We start from the raw sequence: 26,519 nt of genomic DNA on the forward strand, positions 1-26,519 counted from the left end.
GTTTAAAAAAAAAAAACCTTTTAAACGATCAAGTTCCTTGTGTAGCAGAATTCTAGTGGATCTATGGAATATTTAAAATCCTTCTTTTTGTTAAGTTCTGTCTAAGAGTAAAAGGAAAGTCCAGATTACAATTGTGGGCATTTACTTTTATATTGTGAATTGAGCATGGAATTTGAACCACGACAAGTTGGTATTAATCACTTCGACTGCAGAAATTTTAAGTAATCTATGTTTAGGTAACAAGTTAGAGGGTTCAAACTGAATGCAGGGCTGCTGTATTCGAACCCGGGACATTTACCTTACAGTGATGAACACTGTGTCAACGCCTAAACCGGTGAGGCTAGCGTGCCCCCTAGTTGATGGATTAACATTTAGATGAAAAAAAGTCAATATTTGGACATATGTGTAGTATTTAGCTGTGAATCTCAATAAAGATCGAAACAGCACAATAAAGAAAATGTTTTCCTAAACCCACACACACACCAGACAGCATCTTACTTCTCTAAATAATCATTTGGACACATCTTATTTCCTTCTCTCATTATTCTATTTATTGGTGAATAAAGTAATTTGTTTTTTATAAAAGACTTCAATAGAAAAAAAAGCATAGAAATTCATAGCAATTCTCATATTTATCACTTCTGATTTTAAAAAAGTGTGTGAAGCTAAAGCTTGAAAACAGATAAATTAATAGAAAAAATATATTTTTGAATAATTATTAGCTTAAAGTTACTTTGTTTATATTCATCCTTACCAAAATCAATATTTCTCAAAGTCCTTATCTAAACACCAGTCATTTGACTGGTTGTGGTATAAATAGGTTTATATTCAATTTCGGTATGTTTAGTGTTAAATATTGTATTATTAATATCAATTAGACAGTTTTACTATAAAGTTTAAATTGTTTCAATTCATTTTAATTTTTTTCTTGTAAATATTTTTAAATTTTGTGTATTTAAAACCTTTATATTTTTAAAACACAAGTATATGTATTACATACGTTATTAATAACCTTTATTAATTTTGAAATGTAACTACCTTTCATGATGATGAAACTAAATCTCATAAAAATTGCAGCAGACTGAGTCATACAAAATAGTACAAAATTTCGGATGATGAAATATGATCCTGTACCTGACCAAATGAAACTTAGATGAAAACAAGCTAAGAGCAGTAATTTATCATCACTAAATGCACTGAGATTTAATTGTAATTGTAAATGTGGTACACAATCAAACCCCAAGGGAGGCATCTGTCGCCATTATCGTTCAATATTTTTATAAATGATTTTGCTAACTGTTTTAATTTTTGTGTGTTCAGGCTCTTTGTAGACAACTTAAAAATTTTTAAACCAATCAAACCTTTAGAGGACTGTAATATGCTTCAGCAATAGGTCTCAAATCTAGTCAATTGGTAAATTAGTGTGATCTGAATGATACATCCTCAAAGTGTAATATAAGCTCGGTGAAAAATCCATAAATTGTATAATGCATTAAATTGGATATAAAGATATTATTGTTAAGCAAATAAATACAGAGGAGAGTCAAAATTTTTTTGACACGCTCTGAGAACACCAACTGCCTCTGCGATATCCACTTGCTGGTGACCTCGATGGTTCATTCTCACAATAATATTTCAAACTTCTGGTTCAAGATGATGTCTTTCCATGGTATAGATAATACAGCTGGATTAAAATAGAGAAAAGACAAGAAAAGGAGTTTGATTATAAAATGAGCAATCTTCATGCTTACTATTCTTAAGTAAATCTCTTATTATTTTTGGTTTGTATATTCTATTTTGTTTCATCCAACTAATAAGAGTATATCGATTGATTTAATTAAAATTAATAGAATAAGCATAAATTTTAAATATTCTTTTGTTTAAAGGAGTTTAGTTTGGGGTCTGCTTTTTCTTAATATTCCAAGTGCCAGCATAAAAATGTCTGCTGCATTTTGAATTTACGCGGTAAGGCTGGTAAGAATAAAGTAATTTATCGAGACCTTATATTCTTCTAAATATGAGTAAATTTTTATTTCATAATAATATGAAATTAACCCTGTTAACGCTTCAAATGCCCAAACACCTTTTGTGTTAAAGTGTGGTGTTTGTGTAGATGGTCAAGAAGGCAAACGTAAGCTGGAACATCACTACTATTCTAAAGTGTAGAGTGTATTGCGTGTGTACTGTAGACTATAGAGAGTACTCTGCAGGCCCGCAGGGATATTATTTGTCGCTTTTCTCAATAGGTTTTTCCCCCCCAACAAATCTATCCTTTTCCTTTACTAAAGCAGTGAATCCATTGACAGGAATAAGTTCTTCGTGAAGAGTTCAACATGAAGAAGAGCCGGATAGAGTACATTGATCCGTACGTGACAAAAAACAAGAGGTTTGTGTCATTTGTGTTAATACTTTCCATCGCCCAGAACAGTTTTACGTTCTACCACGAGGACCACATCATTACGCCGATTACCTACCATTTTAATAGTTTCTGTTTCAAAGATAATTGTCATTTACTTTTTGTTTAATTTAAATATGAATTAATTTAGGGCGATTCTTCGTTATAACATAACCTACATATTGGAACAAAGTCTCAGGCAGAATTATAATTTCTAGGTTTTCCCTGGCTTATTAAACATTATTGAGCCAATGAACTTATAGTCGTGATCTTATTCTAAATATAAAACTACTTGAAACATGTGAAAGCAAACGCCCAGCGGCGTTCCTCATTTAAATCGGATTAATACATTTGGTAACAATAGCATCCAATAATTAATTACTTAACAGTAATAGATACGAGTTTAGGGTGGTATGAGGTCAGAGTGTGTCTTTTCAATTGTCTGATCATGGAGTTGGTCGGCTTTGGGCAATTTCTTGCATCAGTCGGTTGCGGTGATGGAGCGGTGGTGTCGACTGTAGGTTCTTGATCACGGTTTTAACATTAGGGATGTGCAAATGAGGATAGTTCGGTTCCAAACATGCCATGAAGCGTTTGTTATTAACTGAGGAACGGTTCTGAATGGTTTGCTCTCTTTTATTTTGTGATTCAGATGCCGATGACCATATGGTGCAACTGTATTGCCATATAGACCTAAGATCGTTATGTAAATGAAATGGATGGTTTTATTGGCGAAGAGATGTTTCAGTGCGAACATTAGATGCCGACTCAGTTTTTAATATGTGTTGCCCGTATTTGCTTTTGGTCCAGGTATAAGCTCTAGATATTGCAACAGTATTGTAAATAATTGTATTGTAAATCACAAAAGCTCTCCTTGGCCCTTTCATTTGTCACCGAGAATCATATTACACGACATTTGAAAAATGGCAAAAAGGAGGGAAAATTCGAGAGGTGAGGTTGAGATGGGAAGTTCGTGTCAGAATGGATCGAAGTCACGATAGCTCAAGTGGTAGAGTAGCAGTGTATTTAGCCGAATGTCGTGGGTTCGAATCCTGCTCGTGATTTTAACTTTTTCATCTCAACCAATACCTTTCATAAGGATTAATTAATTGAAAAAAGTTAATTGGTCAATTGGATCACGAACTGTAATGGAGTATTGTAAATGTTACTGGTTCTCCCTGCTACACAATTGCTTCATTTGACATGAGGCGATGCTAGTGAATTGGTCTATTTGTGACACAGTTGGGGTCACTTCTACTCTCTATCTTTTACATCAATTGCTGACACTTTCACGAATTCTTTCAGAAGAAGAAAAATAACTTTATTCTAGGACTGGTGTCCCCTAAGAATAATTTACATGAAATAAATAAAGGAAGTTCCTTCTATGAAGTTAAAAGTAAAAAAAGTTAGAAATCTTGGCACAATGTATACTAGTAAGGTAGGCCAGAAGAGAAAATTACGAGAATATTAAATAACAAATGTTAACGTGAGGTCTCTGCTTGGAGGGAGAGGAGGTGATTATACAGGTGGGATTTAAAGGAGGAAAAGGAGGCAGCGTGACAAATAGAAAGGGGAAGGGAGTTCCAGAGTTTAGGGCCTCGGATCAGAAAGAATCTTTTGAAGGTATGGGTTGGATGTTGCGGAAGGATAAGGTCGATTGGGGATGAGCGGGTCTTACGAGTGAGATGTGAGGAGTTGAATTGGAGGGATTGGATGATGTAAGGAGGACAACGAGCAACCTAGGGAATACTGTGCACGGAAGGATGGAAATAGCCAGGAAAGTTGGGAATACAATCCCGACACCCGGGATCCCCATGGGGTGCCATACACAAATCTTACACAACAATTCATAATACGCTTCAATCGCGCTTTCTCCCCCTCCAAGAGACAACTGTATGCCACACAGCTATAATCGAAGAAGGGAAGTATAAGGGAAGATACAAGGAGTTTGCGGGTGGAGAAAGGTAAGAGAAACCAGGACTGATGAAACAGGCTGAGGGATGCAATGGAATGACGGGAAATTTGGGAAATGTGATAATGCCAGGAAAGGTTTTGGTCAAAGACTACTCCTAGGTTTTTTACCAAGGAGCAGAAGGAGATGGGATGATTATTTAGCATGAGAGGTGGGATGTTGAGGAGGGAATTGAGGAGTTGCCTGGACCCGATAATTATGGCGGTGGATTTGGACGGATTGAGGATTGGGGAATTTTTATGGGCCCATTCGTTGATGGAGTTTAGGTCTTTTTGGATCTTGAGAATGGCCGAGTGAAGATCGGAAGGGTGGAAGGATATGTATATTTGGGAGTCATCGGCATATAGGTGATATTTACAGGATAGGATGGAGTCGGGCAGGTCATTGATATAAGTGGGAAAAAGGATAGGAGAGATTCTTTTAGTACGGAATGGTTTCTTCACTGGTACCTTGTTTTGACAGTATGGTGACATCATCAGAAAAGTGTTGTGTGGGCTGTTTTTAAAAGTATATTTGTTGGGAAATCAATTGAAAAGAGAAGGTAGAGAAAAGGCCACAGTACTCAGCATTGAGGTACTCTTGATCTAATTTTGAAAGATTGTGAATAGGCTTCTCCATAGCGCACTGAATATCTTCAATTCATAAGGTAAGGTTGTACTATGCAGTACAAGGAGTAATCAACGAGAGGCTTCAGTTTTATTATAGGCCTGGGTCTTACACTTTGTCAAATGCCTTTTCAGTGTCTATGAACAGTCCTAGACACTTTCTTTTCCTTGCACATGTCTAATATTTCATCAATAACCCTGTGCATTTGATGTGGACAGGGGTGTAAGAGTCTGAACCTGAAATAGCTGAGTGGGGATTACTGGTTCCAAGTGTAACATGAGCTTTGGTAGGGGTCTTTAGAAAACCTTAGAGAGAAGAATAAGGAGATTTTTATAGTGATATGTTAATCTGTAACTGTTTGTCATATTTCCTTTTTACCGGTTTGGCAATAATGATGATTTAGTGCTTCCATTTCAGTAGGAAGTAGGTTGTACACCCAGGAAGAACTTTATGGGGAAGTTTGCCAAGAGCTGTTGGACTATGAGGTCTTGGCCTGGAGTTTTTTTGGTGGGGATTTAAAAAAAAATATATATATATAGCGGTTTTGACCTCGTTGGATGTAAATAATGGTGCTTCAGTTCACAGGAGACAGACTGTATCCTGAAAACAATTGACCGAGATGGGTTAGGCGAAAATTAGTTTGGCGATGATTTGCATGCATTTGCTTTGGATTGTCATATGGTTTGCCACAAACTTGAGTTAGCGACTTTTCCCCTCCCCAAAGGAAGCCATCTGAATGTCAAGTTAAGAAGCTTTGCTTGCATTATGTTTTTGTTGTAGCTTTTGAAATGCGCAAGTGAAAAATGTTTTTAATTTAAAACCATTTCATATGATATTTATGTAGATCATAATTTCTGGTTCAAGGGATGAAATCAGACGTTGTAAGAATGCACAATATAAATCTCTGTCTCCACCTCCAATGCAGTTATTAAATATTGTAGGCCAGATTTATAAAGGTTTTTCTCCCCTAATGGAATATAGCTAGAAATTTGCAATGCTCTTAAAGTATTGGGTTCATTTATTTTGAATTCACCTATCTGTTGAAACAGCTTGCTTGGAATATTGAATACTGGAAAATTAGAATTAAAGTAATCAATTTTAAAAAAATAATACCAAATTTGAAGAAGCTTTTTCATCTCCAATGTATTGACAAGTTTTCCCCCTTTACAATTATTTAAGAAAAAAAAGTGTAGAGCACATATCAGAAGAAAGAGTGAGTTATAGGATTTTGTAGTCAAAAATAGTTTGTGGATAGAATTATTCTCAACTATTGAATGGTTTTTGTACACATAATCATTCTTATAGTTAGTTCACACTCTGAAACATAAGGTCAGCCTTTGTCATGCAATAGGATTCACCAGTGATGGCTTATATTTTTATATACTTTTTCTTTCTCTCTTCACTGAATCCATGCATAAATAAATATATAAATTGTATATGCATTTCATTCTTAATACATTGCTTCTCTATGAACTGTATTTCATAATGTGTGTTTGGTTTTAGTCATTCCTCTGGCAGTAGTTCTTCTTCCTCGTCTTCTTCTTCTTCAACGAAATCATCTTCAGTTCAACCAAAACTCCAAACCAGCCGTAACCCTTTTACAGGGTTGCCATTCACACCTCGGTAACTTTACTTGGAATTGTTAAAAATATTTAGTTTTTGAATTTGTTTAACAAGAATATTTCAGGTACCATGAATTTTACCGGAAGAGGATTCAATTGCCTGTCTTTGAGTACAGACAAACATTTATGAACTATCTTCATAAAAATCAGTGCATTGTGTTAGTTGGAGAGACAGGTTCAGGAAAAACAACTCAAATACCTCAATGGTACATATTTTGGGTAGTCGTGTTTTGATTTTGATTTATTTTGTTATTAATTTATTTATCCTTTCACTGTAGGTGTGTAGAGTATTCAGTCTGTGTTGGCTCAAAAGGTGTTGCATGTACCCAGCCAAGAAGAGTGGCTGCCATGTCTGTGGCACAAAGAGTTTCTGAAGAAATGGATGTTTTACTTGGGCAGGAGGTCGGTTATAGCATTAGGTTTGAAGACTGCTCATCAGGAAAAACTGTGTTAAAGTATGCCTTAAATATAGCCCAATGACAGGTTCAATATTTTCTAACTTTAAAATTTTCAGGTACATGACTGATGGTATGCTGCTGAGGGAAGGGATGTCAGACCCGATGCTTGAAAACTATCAAGTAATTCTTCTTGATGAGGCCCACGAAAGGACTCTAGCCACTGACATTCTCATGGGTGTTCTGAAAGAGATAATCAAACAAAGGCCTGACCTGAAATTGGTTATAATGTCGGCTACGCTTGATGCAGGAAAATTTCAGGTATTTCAGTAATCTCATTTTTAGCGCATTGAACCCAAAATCATTGCTCATTTTCTATCAAATGTAAGATATGCTGTTAGAAGTTTTGTAAGATAATTTAAACGGTCCAGAAAAAAATCAAAAGTTTGGAAAAATATGGTTGTGGTTGGAATGCTGGAATCCACTGAAGATGATGTATCAGGTAAAAAGTTAAACGAAATGGTACCACAATGGCGAACTATACCCAAATACTTCTTTTGTGGAGCAACCTCTGGATTCAATGTTTCAAAGTTTTAAAATGATATTTATTTGATTATATGTGTTTATATATACGTGTGTGTGTTTTTTAAGCAATATTTCGACAATGCACCTCTCATGAATGTTCCTGGTAGGACTCATCCTGTTGAAATTTATTACACTCCAGAGCCAGAGAGAGATTATTTAGAAGCAGCAATAAGGACTGTCATACAGATACACATGTGTGAGGAAATAGCTGGAGATGTTTTATTATTTTTGACTGGGCAAGAGGTAAAATATATAATATATTCCATCTTTGTATAATGTCATCAGGAGTGACAGATGTGGTTGCTCTCTGCTCCCAATGACATTGTGGTAGGGGAGAGAGTGGAAAAAGGTTGTACCGTGTGTGTGCGATATGGCTAATAGATTGGACCTCTACAGGAATTTGATATTGTTTCAGAATGACTCGGTAAGCTGCTAGTTATTTCTGTACATTGGGTGATTCAGGTTATTGGTGATAGGTGGTGATGGTACGGTATAAGATTTAGAAAAGTTAACTATAATAGGATTAAAAATATTATTAATTAAAAGGTCTTGGCAAGGTTTTTTTTTTTTTTTTGTTTCCTTGGCTTATCACAACTGAATGTAGGGCAGAGCATGATTCACTTGTGAGGAACACTTGCAACAAACATTTAAACAAAATTTCCCTTTTTCGAAGTAGCTCTGGGTGGTATTTAAATAAAATGAACTGAGTGTGGGGAGGCCTCCTGCATAAATACAAAATTAAAAGAAAAGGAAACAAACAAAAAATTAAAACAGACTTTTTACCAATAACTTCGTACATTTATTTATTTATTTTTTAAATAATTATACTAAAGTTGTTGTTCTTGTAATCTGTGGTCGGTTTTTTGGACTCCTCCAAATCCTTTTATCAGCAACAACTTTCCCAAGCCTGGAAGGATGTAAAATCTTTTGAGAAAGTTGTCACTGATGAGGGTTCATGGGAGTCCGTATTAAATGAGTTATACAAAAAAAAGTAAATAAATAATTTAAAAAAATTGGTTGTTTGTTCCATATTTTTAAAAAATCTGCCCACAAAATATACTTTGCTACCATCTTTTACTACTAAAAACTTTTAATTAATGATATTTTTCTAAGTTTCTAAATCCTGTACCATCGCCACCTTAACACCAATTAACCAAATCACCCATTGTACTGAAATAATAACTATGAGCTTACTGGCTCTTTGTCTTTCTTAAACAATCTCAAATTCTCAGAGAAGGCTTATCTATCCATATCACATACACTTCTAGTACAATCTCTTTCTTCTCTCCCCTGCCATGTCATGCGTGTGAGGAGCCGTGATCATATCACTGCTGACGACAGTGAGTAATGTTAATTCTTCATAAAAAGTTTCTACTCACAGTTAGTCATTTTCAACGATCTGGATTTCAAGCTTATAACTCATCATCAGGTTGAAGGAATTTACAACCACGTCTCTCGACACGAATTGTAAAAGTGAACCTGCCGATCCTCCGCCAATGCGACGTTCCCATGGGAAGCTGGGTTTTAATGCTGCTCAATTTTGAACAGCCAAAAGTGGGAATTATAACCCAACTAAATATTAGATTAATAAATATTGTAAGAAAATAGTTATAAATTTGTGATTAATTTATGTTTTTATTTATTAATTAATAAAAATAATATATCAGTAATTTAATGTTAAAATTAACTTATAAAAAATAATTAATTAATTTGATTAAGTTGTATGATTAGTATTGTTTAGATGCATATATAAATTAGGAGGTAAATCAAAATCTATTATATTATTAATGCATTTATCTCCATGTTCACTAATTTATAATTGTTTTCTTACAGTATTATTAGTATAATATTTAGATGTATTATAATTTCTGCTTTTTGCACATTCAAAATTGAGTGGCATTAAAAACCAGCTTCCCATTGGAACGTCATATTGGCGGAGGATCAGCAGGTTCACTTTTACAATTCATGTCGAGAGACGTGGTTGTAAATTCCTTCAACTGAAGATGAGCTGTAACTTGAAATCCGGACGTTGAAAACAACTAACTATGAATAGGAACTATCTTTTTATAAAGATTTAACAACATACTCACTCCACCATTTATCATTTCTATAAGTAATGTTTTGTGCATTTTAAATCAAAAGTTATGCATTTTTATTACAAGTATTTTGAACTGTTCAAAACTGTATATATACATAATGTAAATAATTCAGATGATATTTTTTTATTAAAGGAAATTGAAGAAGCATGTAAAAGAATCAAACGAGAGATTGATAACTTGGGACCTGAAGTGGGTGAACTGAAATGTATCCCACTTTACTCTACACTCCCACCTAACCTGCAACAAAGAATTTTTGAGCCAGCACCCCCTAACAAGCCTAATGGGGCTATTGGACGCAAAGTTGTTGTTTCTACCAATATTGCTGAAACATCCCTCACCATTGATGGAGTTGTATTTGTGATAGACCCTGGTTTTGCAAAACAGAAAGTTTATAACCCTAGAATCAGGGTTGAATCTCTGCTGGTTTCACCAATCAGCAAAGCATCTGCACAGCAACGTGCTGGTCGAGCTGGTCGTACGAGACCTGGAAAATGTTTCAGGTAAATGAAAACATTTACGGACTTAAAAACGAAAAAATAATACTAATGATAATAAATTATTTTAGACTTTATACTGAGAAAGCATATAAAAATGAAATGCAGGATAACACTTATCCAGAAATCTTGAGGTCTAATTTAGGATCAGTTGTGCTTCAACTTAAAAAACTTGGGATTGATGACTTGGTCCACTTTGATTTTATGGATCCCCCTGGTATGTGCCTTTTCTCTATTTCTGTTACTTGCCTAATTTGTAATATCAAATTATTACATAATTTGATAATTATAAATATAAGGCAAATTTTCAACATCAAAATTTTAGTCTAAATTAATCTAATCCTCGCTCTATTGCTGGCAGTAATGAATGCTTTTTATTTGTAAGCGTTTAGAAAAATAATGACAAGAACTAAAGGAATTTAGTAAATAAGAAACACGAAAAAAAAGAAATAATAAATTTTGTATTGTTGGGTTGAGTAGTAACTTTACTATTTTATTGTGATGCTTCAAAGCAGTTTATTTCTGGAAATTTAAGTATATATAAATGAAAACCATTAAATAAATAAATAAAAATTGGCAGCCATATGAAATGCTGGTTTTACGATTTTTTAAATTTATTATAAACTTTTCAGAAATAAAATAGTAAAGTTATTATTTTACTCACCTTCAAGAATGTCTTAAAAATAATTATGAAATAAAAATATCAATAGAGGGGGGGAAGGATGAAAACAAAAGTGAAAATAATATATAAATTTTATGTAAAATTTGAAAACTGTCATTTCATATTAGCAGACAATAATTATGTTAGTTTAAATTTTATTAATAATCCTAGCTCCTGAGACGTTAATGAGAGCGTTGGAACTTCTTAACTACTTGGCAGCCCTGGATGATGATGGGAACCTTACACATTTGGGTGCAGTAATGGCTGAATTCCCTTTGGATCCACAACTGGCCAAATTGCTCATAACCAGTTGCCAATTGAACTGCTCCAATGAAATACTGTCAATTACAGCAATGCTATCAGGTATAAATAATGCTGGAATCAGCATGACTATGTTGTTCTGACAACATAGTTGAAATTTTTCTTCATTGTCTATTTTAATTGTTCTTCTGGTTTCACTATATTAAAAAAATCAGGTGAAATGAATACAAGCCACTAGATTGTGGCTTTACAGAATCTTGCTCCAACAAATCATTCTTACTTAAAACTTGGCTCAATTAGTAATTTTTGTTTTATGTAGCTTTTAAAAAATACAATTTAGGAATTTTTTATCAGTTCTTTTAGTAAATGTTTTTACTTGTTTAATAAATATATGGGCAACAAATAAATATATTCCGGAAAATTTACGCTATGTTACAAGTCTTGCATTACCCTTATTGCCATGTCAGTTTTATTAACGCAAGGGTGTTAAACCACATTGAACATTTCATAATGTGAAGTTAAAATAGGTTATTCTTACTTCGAAAATTCCATTTTAATGGTAAATCAGTTATGTCAAGATAAGAAAAATTTGTAATTTTATTTTTTATATGCTTTATGGCTTTATTTCCAAGGCTTTATGAACAATCATATATTTTAAACGGAGGGGAGAGTATAAAATTCTAGGGATAGCAGTGGGAATTAAACCCATGATTGCTGGGTCTACAAGCCAGGAGTCCATTACGCTAACCACTTGACTACTGGGGCCCCTGTTCAATTAACTTAAATTAAAAAAAAATAAAGAATAAGTTTAAAAAAGTTCAGTTTTTGTTTATAGAAAGTTAAAATAGATTATTCTCACTTGTAACATTGTTTTATTAGCAAACTATTGAGATAGGAAAATTTGAGTTATTTTATAAATAAAAAAAGCTATAAGTAAAAAGTCATATAAATATTTGCAATTCATGTTTATTTTCTGATAAAAAATTTCTTATAATAGACATATACTCACTCATAAATGGTAGCATTAAAAATTAAAATATGAGCCAGGGTTGAGCAGGATTCTAAGTAGGTTAGGTTGTGTAGGTTCAATTGGGAAAACTAAATGTGCGGCATGGTGGTATTCCCACTCGCCTGTCCACTGTGTTTAGTCCCTCAGTGCTTTGTGAGGCCAAATGAAGCGAAGAAAGCAGCCGACGATGCAAAAATGAGATTTGCTCATATTGATGGTGACCACCTTACTCTGCTCAACGTGTACCACGCCTTTAAACAAAGTATGTGTTTTTCTCTTTCTCCATTCTTTTCCAATATCTTCAATTGAATTTGTGTTTGCGTTCAGATACTGAGGATCCACAATGGTGCTATGACAACTTTGTTAACTATAGGTCCCTCAAAAGTGGGGATAATGTGAGGCAACAACTTGCAAGAATCATGGACAGATTTGGTCTGAAGAGAACATCTACTGAATTCAATTCCAAGGATTACTATGTCAACATTAGGAAATCTTTAGTAACTGGCTTTTTTATGCAGGTCAGTATTTTTCATTTTTATGTGGTATTTAGTGACCACAATCATTTTTCATTTATATTCATCACCAGGTTTAGTATTCTTATTTCTATATTTTCTTATCATTATTTTATATAGATATATTTGCTCTTCTGCTAATTTTGCAATTTACACAATTATAGTTAATTCACAACATAAGAAGTTAAACTTGTATGATTCTGGATGAAGTGATAATTACTGTTTTCAACAGGTTGCACATTTAGAAAAAACAGGACACTACTTGACAATCAAAGACAATCAAGTTGTGCAATTGCATCCTTCAACTTGCCTTGATCATAAACCAGATTGGGTTGTTTACAATGAATTTGTACTCACTACCAAAAATTATATTCGAACAGTCACAGATGTAAAACGTGAGATCTGAAATTTTTTTATATTTTAAGAGGAAATTCTATGAATTGATAATTATGATAATTTTACAGCTGAATGGCTTTTGAAGTTGGCGCCCCAGTATTATGACCTCCAGAATTTCCCACAGTGTGAGGCCAAGAGACAGCTAGAAGCACTGCAGAAGAGACTGGATTCCAGGCAGTACCAAGAGGAATTTTAAAGAACTGACAGTTTGGAAAACAGGATTTATTTTTATTTCTTAAGGACTTAGATACCTGAATCTTTCCTCAGCTTTAACGTTAGTTCACCTGTGTGAGGTATAATGTGCGGGATAAATGACAAACCTAAAAATTAATTTTTAATTTATAAGTATACAATTATATTTCAATTTGTTTGTAAAATGTTTTACAACTTTGATTTTTGTTATCATTCACCCAGGCACAGTAAGCTATTAAATGGTGTATAGTCGTTTGTTTCTCATAATAATTCATCTATTTAATGTAATGTTTATTGGAAATTGTAACATAGAAATATATATATTGACATGTACATGAAATAGTGGTTAAAACAATGATATTTATTTTAAATCATTCCAATACCAATTTTACACAAGGCCAGTCCCAATGTGAACAATTCCTTTCAACAAATGTTGTATCAAATAAATGATTTATTCATTACATTTGGTTTTATCTTCTAATGATGATTGTTAACCTCTGCAAATACAATACATCTAATACAGTTTTCTGACATCATTGTTCTTATTCTTTAACAATAGAAACTGAAGTGAAGTTTGTTTTCTTATGCTACTCTTTGATGATTAATCCGGAAATAACGATGCTGTGTATTGCGACCTTTCTGACATGCTGTGAACAAAATGTTACTCTTAAGTTGGTTAAAGCGAAAAAAATATTGCATACATGGAGTGGACATTAAGACAAATTTAAAATTAATAGCCATAAATCGGGAAAATATAGAACTCAAAAAGAGAATTGAATTAAAATTGAAGAGTTTTAAATAAATCTTCTGGTCTCAATTATTTTTTGGTATAATTTTCAAAAACAGCAATTTGATTTTATATCCGAGGCAAAATAAGTACTTTCAATAAAGATCTTATGTATCCTCTAAAATACCATATCAATATGGACTGTTTGGCCAAATTTGAAAGAACATAATAAAATTTCTAGGATGAATTAAATGATCAAAACATTTTTTAAATTACATTTCTATATTGAAAAGTTAAAAAAAAAAAAATATATATATATATAAAGAAATTTAACACGTTCCTGTGTATATTGTTGATGATGGATATCAATGGACTGGTCAATTCAAAACGATTGTTTGAATTTAATGAAAATATAAACTCCTCAGTAGGTCATTTTGGTAAATCGAAAAAATGCTGCATTTTGATACACTCGGTATTTCAAAATATTTTTCGTAACAAGGGAGAGAGTATACTATAAATTGAAATGGATCTGCTTTTGCTTTTAATAATTAGAACTTTTTCTTTGCAATGTTCCTCTAAACTTCCATGTTTTGTTTGCTTCCTTGCAGTCTAAAGTTTCTTTTATTTTTCTCTAGTTTGTTCAGTGAAGTGTGTTTCTCTAGCACTGGAAAATCATTTAGACAAAGGACACCAGAACACATTGAAACAAAAAGAGCTTCTTACAATTTTTTAATAATGCATAACAATGTTCACTTACGGTTTATCTATTTCTACTTTTTCATTATTTTTATTATGTACAATCATTTAATATTATATGTAAATATATGTAACATTTAAGTAAGATTGTTTAAAAATTCATATTAACCCTTAATCCATTTATGTTTTAGTGGTCAATTGACCAAGTTACTTCTTTGTAATAATTATTCTTTTTATGTAAGGTCTTGGTTGAGATAAAAAAAGTCAGGGTCACGAGCGGGATTTGAACCCACACCTTTGGCTAAATATGGCTAAAAACGAGGTGAGGGGAGGCAGATGCCCCCGAAATCGATCTCAAATAGAGTTGTACAAGCAGACTGTCTTAGTTTAACACATCCATACTTTTATTAAATTTTTAATACTTTTTCATCATGGTAATTGATATACAGGGAATAAAGAAGACAAAGGATGACTTGGGATTGTATTAAATCTGGGGTTTCTTATAGATTGTGTTGGAGTTTGTGTACTGTCTACCAGTTTATGCACTCCTGTGGCTAAATTGGCAATAGATTCCCATATTTTCTGGGTGATAGAATTTTTTGAGTAAGGGTCTTGAAAAGATTGAAGGGCGCTATAAGTCATAAAAAAAATGCAATTATTGTCAATTGTTTTTAATCCTTCTAATGCCCTTCTGATTGCCATCAGCTCAGCACACTGTATATGCTAAAGTGTGGTTGTTGTAGAATGAGTGGGCTTGGTTGTTTAGTGTGTAGGCGCATCTTGCCATCACAGGGGGCACTCCTGCCTTTACCTGGGGCACTACTACCCGCACTACAAGTTGGTTGTGCTTCTATTTTTTTCATTGGTATACTCATTAGGTTCCCACGAGAAGTAGGGATCTAAAAGTTCGCAGGTTTATGTAGTTCATATCCAACTAAAGCATTACTCAGTATTTGTAAATCTCACCAACCTAGGCAACTGTTGGGAACACCAAGGCCCATTTTTTTTTTTTTTCCAGCAACCACCAAGGGTCATGATTGTCCCAATGACTATCTCCTTGCGGATGCCTGACCCAAACGTGCAGGACACGGGATATATTCTAGTATATTTACTCCTTTTATTTATTTATCCACTTATTTATTTATTTTCCCCTCCTTCTTCCTTTTAATATATTTTATTACCCAAAAAAGAGGACAAACGAGACAAACTGAGAAGCTCATATTTTGTTGATTTGAGAAAATTAAACCAATTACATATACTATCATGGTTATTGCCTAGTATTTCTTGGATGCTTATAGGCAAGACAACAGTCTACTGGTTGTACGTAATGTTTATGACATAAGTATATATCTGATTGTGATGATCTGATTGCACTCCACATATTGGAGGTGCCTCTTGCATCAAATGACCCTTAGTCCTATGGCTCGTAGGAATTCATATCCAACTGGAGCATTACTCGGTATTTGTAATTCCGGCAAATGACCCTACAGTGTCCAATACTCAACCGTGCCTTTCATCTTTCCTTCAACTATTCCTGAACGAAGTAGTTCATATATCTACAGAGTCCAGACCTGTTTCCATTGACCCTTAACTTGACTTTACCCTTGTAAACTGCAGTCATATCACCCTTTGGGACGTTCCTGATTTGAAGGCCTGTAATGGCTGCTTCTTTTACAGCTTAGTCTGCCAAATGGTTTCCCTTAATATTTACTTGCCCGGGAACCCACAGTCCCAGTCGACATAAACGCTCCTTCCCTGCAGTTGGAGGCCCAGTGACGCCAGGACCTCCTGCACGTTGGGATCATCTGAATAGGGGTGTCCCAAGGCATGTAAGGCAGAGTTTGCGTATTGCTAGTATCTCATTAATTATAGGCTAATTTTTTGATAGGCATTAATGCAAGACAGTAGGCCCATTAATGATTAACCCCCGTTTACAGCCCATGAGGTGGGTAGACTCTCGGAAAAATTGATTGTTAAAAGTTACTTTTTAACACCCGAAATAAAAACACTGGATCAAGATATGATACTGGGGTTTATCAAACAACTCCAGTTAATTTTATTTTGATGAGGCAGTTTTTCAGGCGTCCTCAAAAAATCATAAGGTTTGAACGAAGTTAACTTCGAAAAGATTTTTCAGTTTTTTTACTTTTTGTTGGAAAAATTGATAATTTATTACTTACATTTGTTGTTGTAATTTTAATAAACTGTAAAGGTTTAAACGAAATAGATGAAAATTGATTTGTAATGTTGAAGACCGATCGAGTTAGCAGTGAACTGTGTATTTTCTCCGAGTAAACGTGTCCTGCCCATTTCTCTGTGCGGATCCCAGTGTCGACCATTTAACCCGTACTGGGTCTGAATCGGGGAAAAAAGTACTAAATATTAATCTGGTAAGTATTGTGCATATTATTCTTTCGTTTTTAATTTAACAATTAAACAATTACAATAATAAAGCAGCATCGCATGATATTTTGGTATTTTTTTACTTGTGATTTAGTACGAACGTTTGCTTAGTCGTTCACCACGTGGCTATAGGCTTTATGTAACCCTACTTATTCATATTATTAATCAATTGTTTTATATTATTATTACTTATTGTGTCTTGTTTCTGTACCTTTCTAAAAAAAAAGTTATATATTTGATTTTAGACCTTCCTCCCCAGTTAATTTTTTTGCATCAAGTGATTGAATAAATTAACGTTTATATTTTGATAATGTATTAGCAGAGTTCCCGAGGAAAAAGTCAGACAATTTATTTCTTGGAAAAGAAAAGTACGTATCAGTATTTGAACCGCCGCATTATTGTATTTCAGTTTTGGTTTCCAATTTTTAGCCAATAGAATTTTTCCGGCCGAAGTGGTCGTGTAAAAAAGATAGATCACAATGAACATTACTCCGAAATACTGTTACGCCTTTCTGCTCGTATTTTAAAATTTCTCCTGAAGTGTCCGGCATTGGAAATGATTGTTGCTTAAAAACTAATTATTGGTCGCAATTCCATAAACTTGGAAAATAGGACAAAAATGTACAAATATAACATTTCTGTTAAAATTTTAATTTTTTTTTAAATTTCCACAAGTGCTTAGAAGATAACACATTCAACAATAAAAACTCATAAATAGATCACATACGTCCGAATTTACTGAAAATAAACTTTCTTACATTTTGCTCCTTTGCGAATCAAATATAGGTTTTCACTAGCTGAAAAAATTTTTAACTTAAATTCAAGATGTTGATTCAATGGCGAATATTCCCTCACAGGCCAATTTTTCTCAGTTTGATTTATTTGCTGTTCCTGTACCATGTATGTTTTGTAGATTTATCGACTAACTTATGCAGGTAATGTTCTCTTGGTTGTTATGGGTGACTACAACCATAATAAATAATAATACAACTTTGCATGCCCCAAACCCAACTTATTATGGTTATGTATAATTACATTGGATCTGAGAATTTGATGCTAATTTTATGAAAGAAAGAGCCAGTACAATGGAATGATTGGTGTGTGTGCATGTGGGCAATTTCAAAGAGATTTTAAATACCAAGCAAGTGTTTTTTTATGGCGTAACGTTTACCTTCAAAACACCTTCTGGATAGAACTTGCAAGTTTAATCTTCAATGAGCACATTGGTGATTTTCAAACGATTGCTAACCTCAGTTTTACATTCAACCAGCTTTCTAAAATGATATTGACATGTGCATTTTGTAAACATTTACATTTTTGCTGCAAATAACTTCATCGTTTATTACAAAATTGTGAAATATTCAGCATAATTAATTATGACCCTAAAATCAACCGAGGTTTCAAGAGATGCGAAAGTTTTTATTAGCCGTTGTTAATAATTAATTAATTATTGGTCCAATCCACAATTCTATGGATGTGCAACAATATTGGAAATATTAAAATTTACATCAATATAAATCATCATATAGGATATAAGAATGCAATAAAATGATCCTAGTTCGGTAATGTACAAAAACATGTAATAAAGAAATTATTGACTATAATTAATTAAGGTTTTTAATTAATAACCCCACCTTATGAGTTTGAGATAGGGAGTTGATGTCCGAGTGGATCGAGGTCACGATAGCTCAAGTGGTAGAGCAGCGACGTATCTAGCCGAAGATCGTGGGTTCGAATCCCGCTTGTGCCATTAACCTTTTTTTCATCTCAACTAAAAACCTTAATTAATTGTAATGATTTAATTGGTCAAGTGGACCACGAAATTAGGGAATTATTGACTATGATTTACATTTTGATAATTTTAATGATAAATTGGTATAGAATTTGGAAAGCCAATTAGAAATAATTAATACATTTGAGAGAAAAAAAGACCACAATTTCATAAAATATACCCTTAATTCAAACCTTGATCAGATTAAAAACATTTTTTGGCGATGTTGTTACTGTTTAAAGCTATCAGACAAACTTGATCTAATTATAGGTTGTTTTATTTATATTAATTATATAAATTTATTACAATATAAATCCCTGCCTGTGCACATGCATTCATTTTGTATGTGTGGTAAAAAGGTTAAGTTGGTGATCATTTCTTTTTGCCTATTATCACTGTTCAAAATGTTGTTAACCATAAGGATAGACAGACCAAGTGTATATTGTGTAGCATTTGATAATAAAGTAAAACCATTTTGTTGCAGTGAAATATGGTTAATAGACGGGTACCGTCTGTTCACTCTAAAACCTATGTAACTCCACGGCGACCTTATGAGAAAGCTCGCCTTGAACAAGAGTTAAGAATTATAGGGGATTATGGACTGAGGAACAAGCGTGAGGTGTGGAGAGTGAAATACACTTTGGCGAAAATCCGAAAAGCTGCTCGAGAACTTCTCACTCTTGATGAGAAAGATCCTAAGAGGCTTTTTGAAGGTCAATTTGCATCCAAAGAAATATTTTTGTTTTTAATTTTATGAGCTATGTTGTAGGGATTTTTTGCCAGAAAAGAATTATGTTTTGTCACCTTTTTATACCTTTTCATAGGTCTGAAAACTACGTAATACACCATTCTTATTTTGTTTTTATAGGATCACGGGTCCCCCCCCCCCAAAAAAAAAAAAATGGAGAAAGATTGTAAATTTTTAGAATCAGTGTGAAACAATACATTTCTTATAAGATTGTGAGTGGTTGAGTGTTACAATGCAAGGTTATGTTAATGTTATAATGCATTAATGTTTTTAGAATGACTACCTTTAGAGTGCATTTTGGAAATCCTATAAAAATATTGTATTTCGTAATTATCAGGCAATTTGGAAAATTAGCAAAATGTTCTGAAACATAGTGTACAAAGATAAAAAGGTGACGAACCACAGTTATTTTATTTTTTCTGGATGAAAAATTCTACCCAGCACCATTCCATTGCTTGTATTGGAAGACAAGCCATCCACTAGGATAACAGCAAAAATTTTGGTTTATACTTGTAGGCAATGCTTTGTTGAGGAGGTTGGTTCGTATTGGCGTCTTGGATGAAAGCAGGATGAAGCTCGATTATGTTCTTGGTCTCAAGATTGAAGATTTCTTGGAGCGTCGGCTTCAAACTCAGGTAAATATTGGGTTGTCCGGAAAATAATGCAGGATTTTGGTATTAAACAAAAAAAAAGAAACTAGTTACTTTAAAGCAATGTTCTTTAATCAAAATAATTTCCCANATCCTGTAAACGTAAACAGAATATTTTATATAGATTTTTTTTAATGAAAACTTAAAATCCTGCATTATTTTCCGGACAACCCAATACAATTAAAATATTTGTTTACATTTATTGTTTACATGTAATAATAAAATTTAAAGGAGTTTTTATCATACCTAGCTGTTTTACTTTTAAATAGAAGTAAAACCTATTCCAAAATATTTAAAAATCTTCATTTAATATTAAACTTTTTCTATTTTAATTTCCATGTAAATGAGGTGCGGCAATGAGTGCTCTGAAGTCAGAATGATGCTAGCTGGCGTCCCACAAGGGAGTTTTTTAGTTTAAATTCAATATTCTTGGACCCATTCTGTTCATCATTTATATTGTTGAACTACCAAAACATGCCAGTGCCTTCGCCTATTCAGACAATACCATAATTTTGTCCTTTAACTCAAATCCTGTCTAAGTTATTTCCATCCTACAAGAAGAATACTTTGAACTTATCGAAGATGTGCAAAATGTGGTGACAAGACTGAAAGAAAAACATATACTCAGTGTACTTTTATATTGGGGGGGGGGGCTTGTCCTTCACTTTTCTTATACTACAAAATAAGGGTCAACAACTTAACAGAAGATATTTGCACAACTTCAAAGGCTTCTTTTAGACTTTACCATGACCAATTTGGACATGCAGAGTGAAACTGAGGGATTTTGCCATTTCCATATCAGCGCATCCAATCCTTCTAATTTTCCTCAGAAAAATTATCAAAGCTTTACTAACCTCACTGTCCACGACTTAACATTTCTTTTGTCGACTACATTAACCATTGTGGCCACTTAGTTTTAACAGTAAAAAACAAACAACTGCAACTCTTTAAATTCAATATCTCCTTTTATTTATTGTAATACATGTAAAAAAAGTTTAAATATAAGCGGGAAGGTTGAGTAATAGATGGAAAAGTTAAAATGGAAATTTTTTAACTGTTTTTGGAATAAGTTGAAATAAAATTAAAGGAAAAAAATAACATTTATTCGCTGGTCTATTATAAATAAACCTAATTATTAATTATAAATAATTATTATTTNATTATTAATATATTTATATATATTATTTATATATTTTAAATTATTTTATTTATACTTATTTGCTACATAGTGATAGTTTAGTAATAAGTTTCACTAACTCACTGGTTCTACTTTTCTTATAATGGGTTAACCGAAAGCCAAAAACAAATTATCTAGGAAAAATGCCAATTAGGTTCTGTCCTGCAAATTTTCAACGGAAGAGCAGTGGCAGAACATACTAAATGATGAGAGATAAGAGGCAATCGCTTAATAAATATTTTGATGAATTATTGGTTTATTTTCTTTACTGGTTACTATTCATCCATACACATTGGTGATGACACTTTTTCTCTTTATTTAAATGCATGCACTTTTGGGCTAATTCAGATAACCAACCCCTCTTGTTTAAGTAATTCGAATTATGAATCGAAATTTGCCAGAAATGTAATTTTAATAGAGAGAGAAAAACGTTACCTCCAATGTGTATGGATGAATAGAGACCAGTAGAGTTCTTCAATAAAGCATCACCATTGTCCAAGTTTAAATATTTTGTTTAATGTTGGAAAGATTAAGATTACATGTTATAGCTAAACAGCTAGGATTTTAATCGCCACAGGTTGTCCTTTGTTTGCAATAATTGTATCATATTATCTGAGGCGAAAAGTAATACCTGACATTGCTACACTAACTTTTAGTATGAATTTTAGTGTATCTGATCATGGTTACATATCATTTTTGAAAATAATGTTGATTGTTAAAACACAGACATATTCTTTTTATATATAAAAACAAAATTTTATGGTCATAAAAGATTATCATAACTTGGTAATATTGTTATCTTATTATCGTTAATGGAACACTGGACATTTTAAGTGAAAACAAGTGAAGAGGGAAAGTGGGCAGATTAGTGTCATGTAAATTCATTCATGATTAGATTCATGTAAATAAATAAAAAATATTTTTTTGATTTTTACGAAAGTTTATTTTTGGTTGTCTCCTTCTGTGGAATATAGTGGGTAATATGATTTAAAAAAAATTATTCATTTATTTTTCAAATAAAAATTACGATGCAGTAGATCCTTGGTTTACATTGTTTTGTTATTATACCGCTGAGTTTTACAGCATAACTTTTGTGTCACGCTGTTTTGATATTACGTTACTGAGTTGCTCCTTTGGATCTGTAGTGGCAATTGACTGACCTTGTTAACTGTTGTTTCTCGTTTGGAAACCCCGTCTGCTTATTTCATTTTAGTGTATTTTTTAGTGTACGAATTTCTTTCATAGCAGTCTGTCCTGCTCGTGACACTAATTTTTCTTCTCAACCTTTGCAAAAAATTATAAAAACTGGTAACTATAAAAATAAACAACCAAAATACAAATTGCGGGGTAATAAACTGTAATGCCCAAAATCGCAATTTAAATAATAAAGATAGCTCCCTTGAAAAAATGATAAAGAAAAAGAAGTGTTATTGTGTTTTGTTTCTTATTATTGTTATGTAGAATTAGTTTATTTATCATATTTGAATGGACGAATAAGAGGATAAGGATGAGCCTAACTCATGCTGAGACTGTTGCTAGTCTGACTCCATTATTATTATTGTGTAGAGATAGTGACCGTTAATGGATAGTTATTCAGATATCGTGAGATGCGGTCGGGTGTGATGTAGGTTTCAGAAAAACATTTTCTTTATCGTGCCAACGTTTCGATCTTTTATTGAGATCATCTTCAGGGCCTGGGATTTACAAACAATGTTTACATTTAACAATTACATTTAGGATGTGGAAAAGTGAATTTATACAATGCAAAATATATTTTATATTCAAACAAAGTATTTCTACTCACTCAAAGTGTTTGTCTTCTGTGTAATTGTACCATCCTTGCGTGTCGTGTTGAGAGTGCCAGTGAGATTTTGCTGTTTTATGTTTATATATGTTTGGTGTTGAAGGGGTGGGGAAGGAAGTCGGTATATAAAAGACAATTTTGTGTAAGGCGTCGGCTTCTTTGAAGTGAAAAAAGCCGACAAAGGGGGACAATGTGTTGGTAATAGTTCGGCCAGATTGTCCTTTCAGGATTATATAGAAAGGGGATAAATAGGAAAAGGAAAGCTAAATTGTTGGAAAATTAGACTATGTGAAAAGTATTTGATGTGTGGAATGTAATGTAATGATATATGTATGCTATCTATATTGTATTTGGTTAATGATATTGGCGTAGATGCGACTGAGTTTACATGTATCTGTTCTGTAATTGATGCTGAGTTTATCTCTGTTGATATAAACCATTTCTAAAAAATTACGTTTATATTTGTTTTGTTCTGTACGTAATATTTTTGGATTTTTGAAGTCAAAATTGTGTTGGTGTTCAAAGTGGTGGGTAGCGAATGCTGTAGGATTTTGCTTGGGTTTTTTACAATCATAGATATGTTGCTTTACTCTCTTGTCCAGATATTGAGATGTAAGACCGATGTAAGTTGCCGGACAGTTTAAACAGGTGATCTTGTAGATTAGGTCAGATTTATTTGTTATTGGTGTGGGATCTTTAACTTTGGAAAAAAGTGTTTGGATTGTTTTATAATTTTTGAAAGCTATTTTGAAGTTATCGGACGAGAGAAATGTGTTTAATTTGTGTGATAGGCCTTGAATAAATGGTATGGAAATGTATGCTTGTTTGTTTGTATTTGATATACTTAATGTAGTATTATTAGTAATAGTGGAATGTGTTAGTGTTGTGTTGTAGTTGTTGATTATTCTGTTAATTATGTGCTTAGGGTAGAGATTGTTATGGAGGATCTGTTTGTATATCTTTATGTTCTTGTGGTGAAATGATTCATGGCTCAGGGTAATCATTCTGTGAAGTAACCCTTTGGCCGTGTTTATTATTGTATGAAGAGTATGGTGAGATTTAAAGTTGAGGTAGCGATCTGTGTTTCTTGGTTTTTGGTACCAATCTGTGATTAATGTGCCATCTGGTTGTTTTATTACAAGTGTATCTAAAAATGGTATTGTTTTGTTGTTTTCGATGTCATGTGTAAATTGTAGGCGTGGGTGAAAGCTATTGAATGTATCTAATGTAGTTTGAATTTGATCTGTGGGAACTGCTGTGGAATAATTATTATTATTAGCCATACAAGCCTACAGGAAATATTCAAATTATGGAACAAAAATTCAGAATTCTAATAAAAAATAAAATAAATTTTATATGTAATTTAAAATGGGATTTTTGCATACATTTGGCCTTCCAAATTAAGAATTTTAAAAGGATAAATTAAAGCTTGGATGGTAATAGGATAAATTCGTTTACGAGTGAATGTTTGGAGTCCGAGCTTTATAGCACTCAGAAGGGATATAGCTAAACTAAGATAGGTTTGGGATGTTAGGAAATGACCTTAGCCGTTAAAACACCCTTAAAAAATTAATAATAATAACAATAAAACAAAATATTTTATTCCATGTAAAACATGACAAGTATGAGAGAGGAGATTTGTAGGAACCATGAAGGAGGCATTACAATTGTACATATTTTATATTTCTTTTTATCTCCTTTTTTTTTCTTTAATTTCAATATTTAATCACAAATTCTCTCGATGAGAAAGCAAATTCAATTGTTACTAACAAACTTTCTACCTATTTTAAGGTCATCATCAGTGCAAAATAATCTTAAATATGTTTACAAAAATGTTAAATTTCCTTTGTAGGCCGATTCAGTTTCAACATTGCCAAGGACTGTAATGTTGTATTTAAAGTTATAATTCTATATTTTTATTTTTATAGTTACCTTGATCTATTGAAAGTACCCTGCAGGTGGTCATTAATGTTGAGATTAATTAATTTAAAAAGAATTGCCCTCTGGCAGGGTGAAAATTGAAATTCCAATTAATTAATATGCATGTATTTACTGAAACAATGCTCTCATTTTATATGTTAGAACATTTAGTGTCAGTTCGTCTTTGGTAAAAAAATGTTGTTTTTCAGGTTTTTAAACTTGGTTTGGCCAAATCAATACATCATGCCAGAGTCCTTATCAGACAGAGACATATTAGGTAATAAGATTCATTTTATTATATTTATTTAAAATTTTAATTTATGATGGATTGGTTTGATAATAGTGTTTTTAAAATATGCAATCAATTAAAACCAAATTAATGATACACTCTCAAACTTATACTACCCTCAACTTGTTTTAATGAGGCTTGGGAATTTTTTAAACAATTTGTAAATATCACGAGTAATCATTATTATTTATTAAATTCACTAATTTCGTGGTCCGCTTGACCAATTAATATATTACAATTAATTAAGGTTTTTAGTTGAGATAAAAAAAGTCAATGGCACGAGCGGGATTCGAACCCACGATCTTCGGCTAGATATGCGCTGCTCTACCACTTGAGCTATCGTGACCTCGATCCACTCAGACACTAACTTCCCATCTCAACCCCACTTTTTTTTCCGAATCCTGCTCGTGCCATTGACTTTTTTATCTCAACTAAAAACCTTAATTAATTGTAATTATTACTTATTGCTTAAACTTGATGAATATAATAAAGTTAATTTAGTTAATTGTTAGATCCATCCACTATTTTCAGTTTCATTATAATAGTAATTTATCAATTTTAAAGTAGGTATTTTAAAAGATTTACCTTTTAAAATGTTGTTTATTGATAGATATTTCATAAAGGCCAATGAGGTCAATGTTTTACCATTACCTTATGCCTGAGAGAATTTTTGTTAAGTCGAATTATGGACTAATCCACAAACAGGATCATCGGATTTTGAAATTCTATGGTATAATTAAGCTATTTGGAAAACCTACCTTGGTTAGAATATATTATTTTCCCAATATTATATAAAAATTTGCAAACTAATAACTTAAGGTAATTTTTTAAGTGCGTCCTTTTACTAAAGTTAGTAAAAAGTTAAATTTATCCATTTTGTAAATTTCAGGGTGCGTAAACAAGTGGTAAATATACCTAGCTTTATTGTCCGCTTGGACTCACAGAAGCATATTGACTTCTCTCTGAAGTCTTCATTTGGCGGTGGTCGCCCAGGACGTGTTAAGAGGAAGAATGCTCGCAAAGGAACCACAGCAGCAGCAGCCGATGAAGATGAAGATTAAATCTTGTTTTATTTCCAATAAATAAATCAGATTAAATTGTTCTAGTTTTTCATTGCTCATAATTATTTGATTTT

At 32.8% G+C, this 26,519-nt stretch overlaps 2 protein-coding genes and 1 long non-coding RNA gene across 4 annotated transcripts; 2 read left to right on the plus strand and 1 right to left on the minus strand.

The window, feature by feature from the left end:
* Positions 1 to 2,161: 2,161 nt before the first annotated feature.
* On the plus strand, positions 2,162 to 13,660 carry LOC106673452 (putative pre-mRNA-splicing factor ATP-dependent RNA helicase PRP1). The gene is made up of 13 exons (XM_014405584.2): positions 2,162 to 2,386; positions 6,477 to 6,596; positions 6,661 to 6,801; positions 6,874 to 7,050; positions 7,110 to 7,311; positions 7,642 to 7,818; positions 9,807 to 10,174; positions 10,240 to 10,385; positions 11,001 to 11,192; positions 12,239 to 12,361; positions 12,427 to 12,617; positions 12,844 to 13,006; positions 13,076 to 13,660. The coding sequence occupies exons 1-13, from the start codon at positions 2,334 to 2,336 to the stop codon at positions 13,201 to 13,203; spliced, it is 2,181 nt and encodes a 726-aa protein (XP_014261070.1). The 5' UTR covers positions 2,162 to 2,333; the 3' UTR covers positions 13,204 to 13,660.
* On the minus strand, positions 13,476 to 17,253 carry LOC106673456. The gene is made up of 2 exons (XR_001341392.2): positions 16,803 to 17,253; positions 13,476 to 13,846 (listed from the first exon to the last, which is right to left on the minus strand). It is a non-coding gene; the product is annotated as an uncharacterized LOC106673456 (long non-coding RNA).
* LOC106673454 (40S ribosomal protein S9) lies at positions 16,903 to 26,507 on the plus strand. 2 transcript variants are annotated; one of them, XM_014405585.2, is made up of 5 exons: positions 16,903 to 17,012; positions 19,281 to 19,509; positions 20,061 to 20,179; positions 25,305 to 25,372; positions 26,274 to 26,507. In XM_014405585.2, exons 2-5 carry the CDS (start codon positions 19,287 to 19,289, stop codon positions 26,443 to 26,445), a joined length of 582 nt encoding a protein of 193 aa, XP_014261071.1. In that variant the 5' UTR covers positions 16,903 to 17,012; positions 19,281 to 19,286; the 3' UTR covers positions 26,446 to 26,507. The 2 variants fall into 2 exon arrangements, with proteins under 2 accessions (XP_014261071.1, XP_024084922.1); XM_024229154.1 differs by lacking the exon at positions 26,274 to 26,507 and adding an exon at positions 25,995 to 26,157.
* Positions 26,508 to 26,519: the final 12 nt, after the last annotated feature.

This window comes from Cimex lectularius, unplaced genomic scaffold, assembly GCF_000648675.2.
Source record: "Cimex lectularius strain Harlan isolate CLEC.00 unplaced genomic scaffold, Clec_2.1 scaffold365, whole genome shotgun sequence".
Taxonomy (NCBI): domain Eukaryota; kingdom Metazoa; phylum Arthropoda; class Insecta; order Hemiptera; family Cimicidae; genus Cimex; species Cimex lectularius.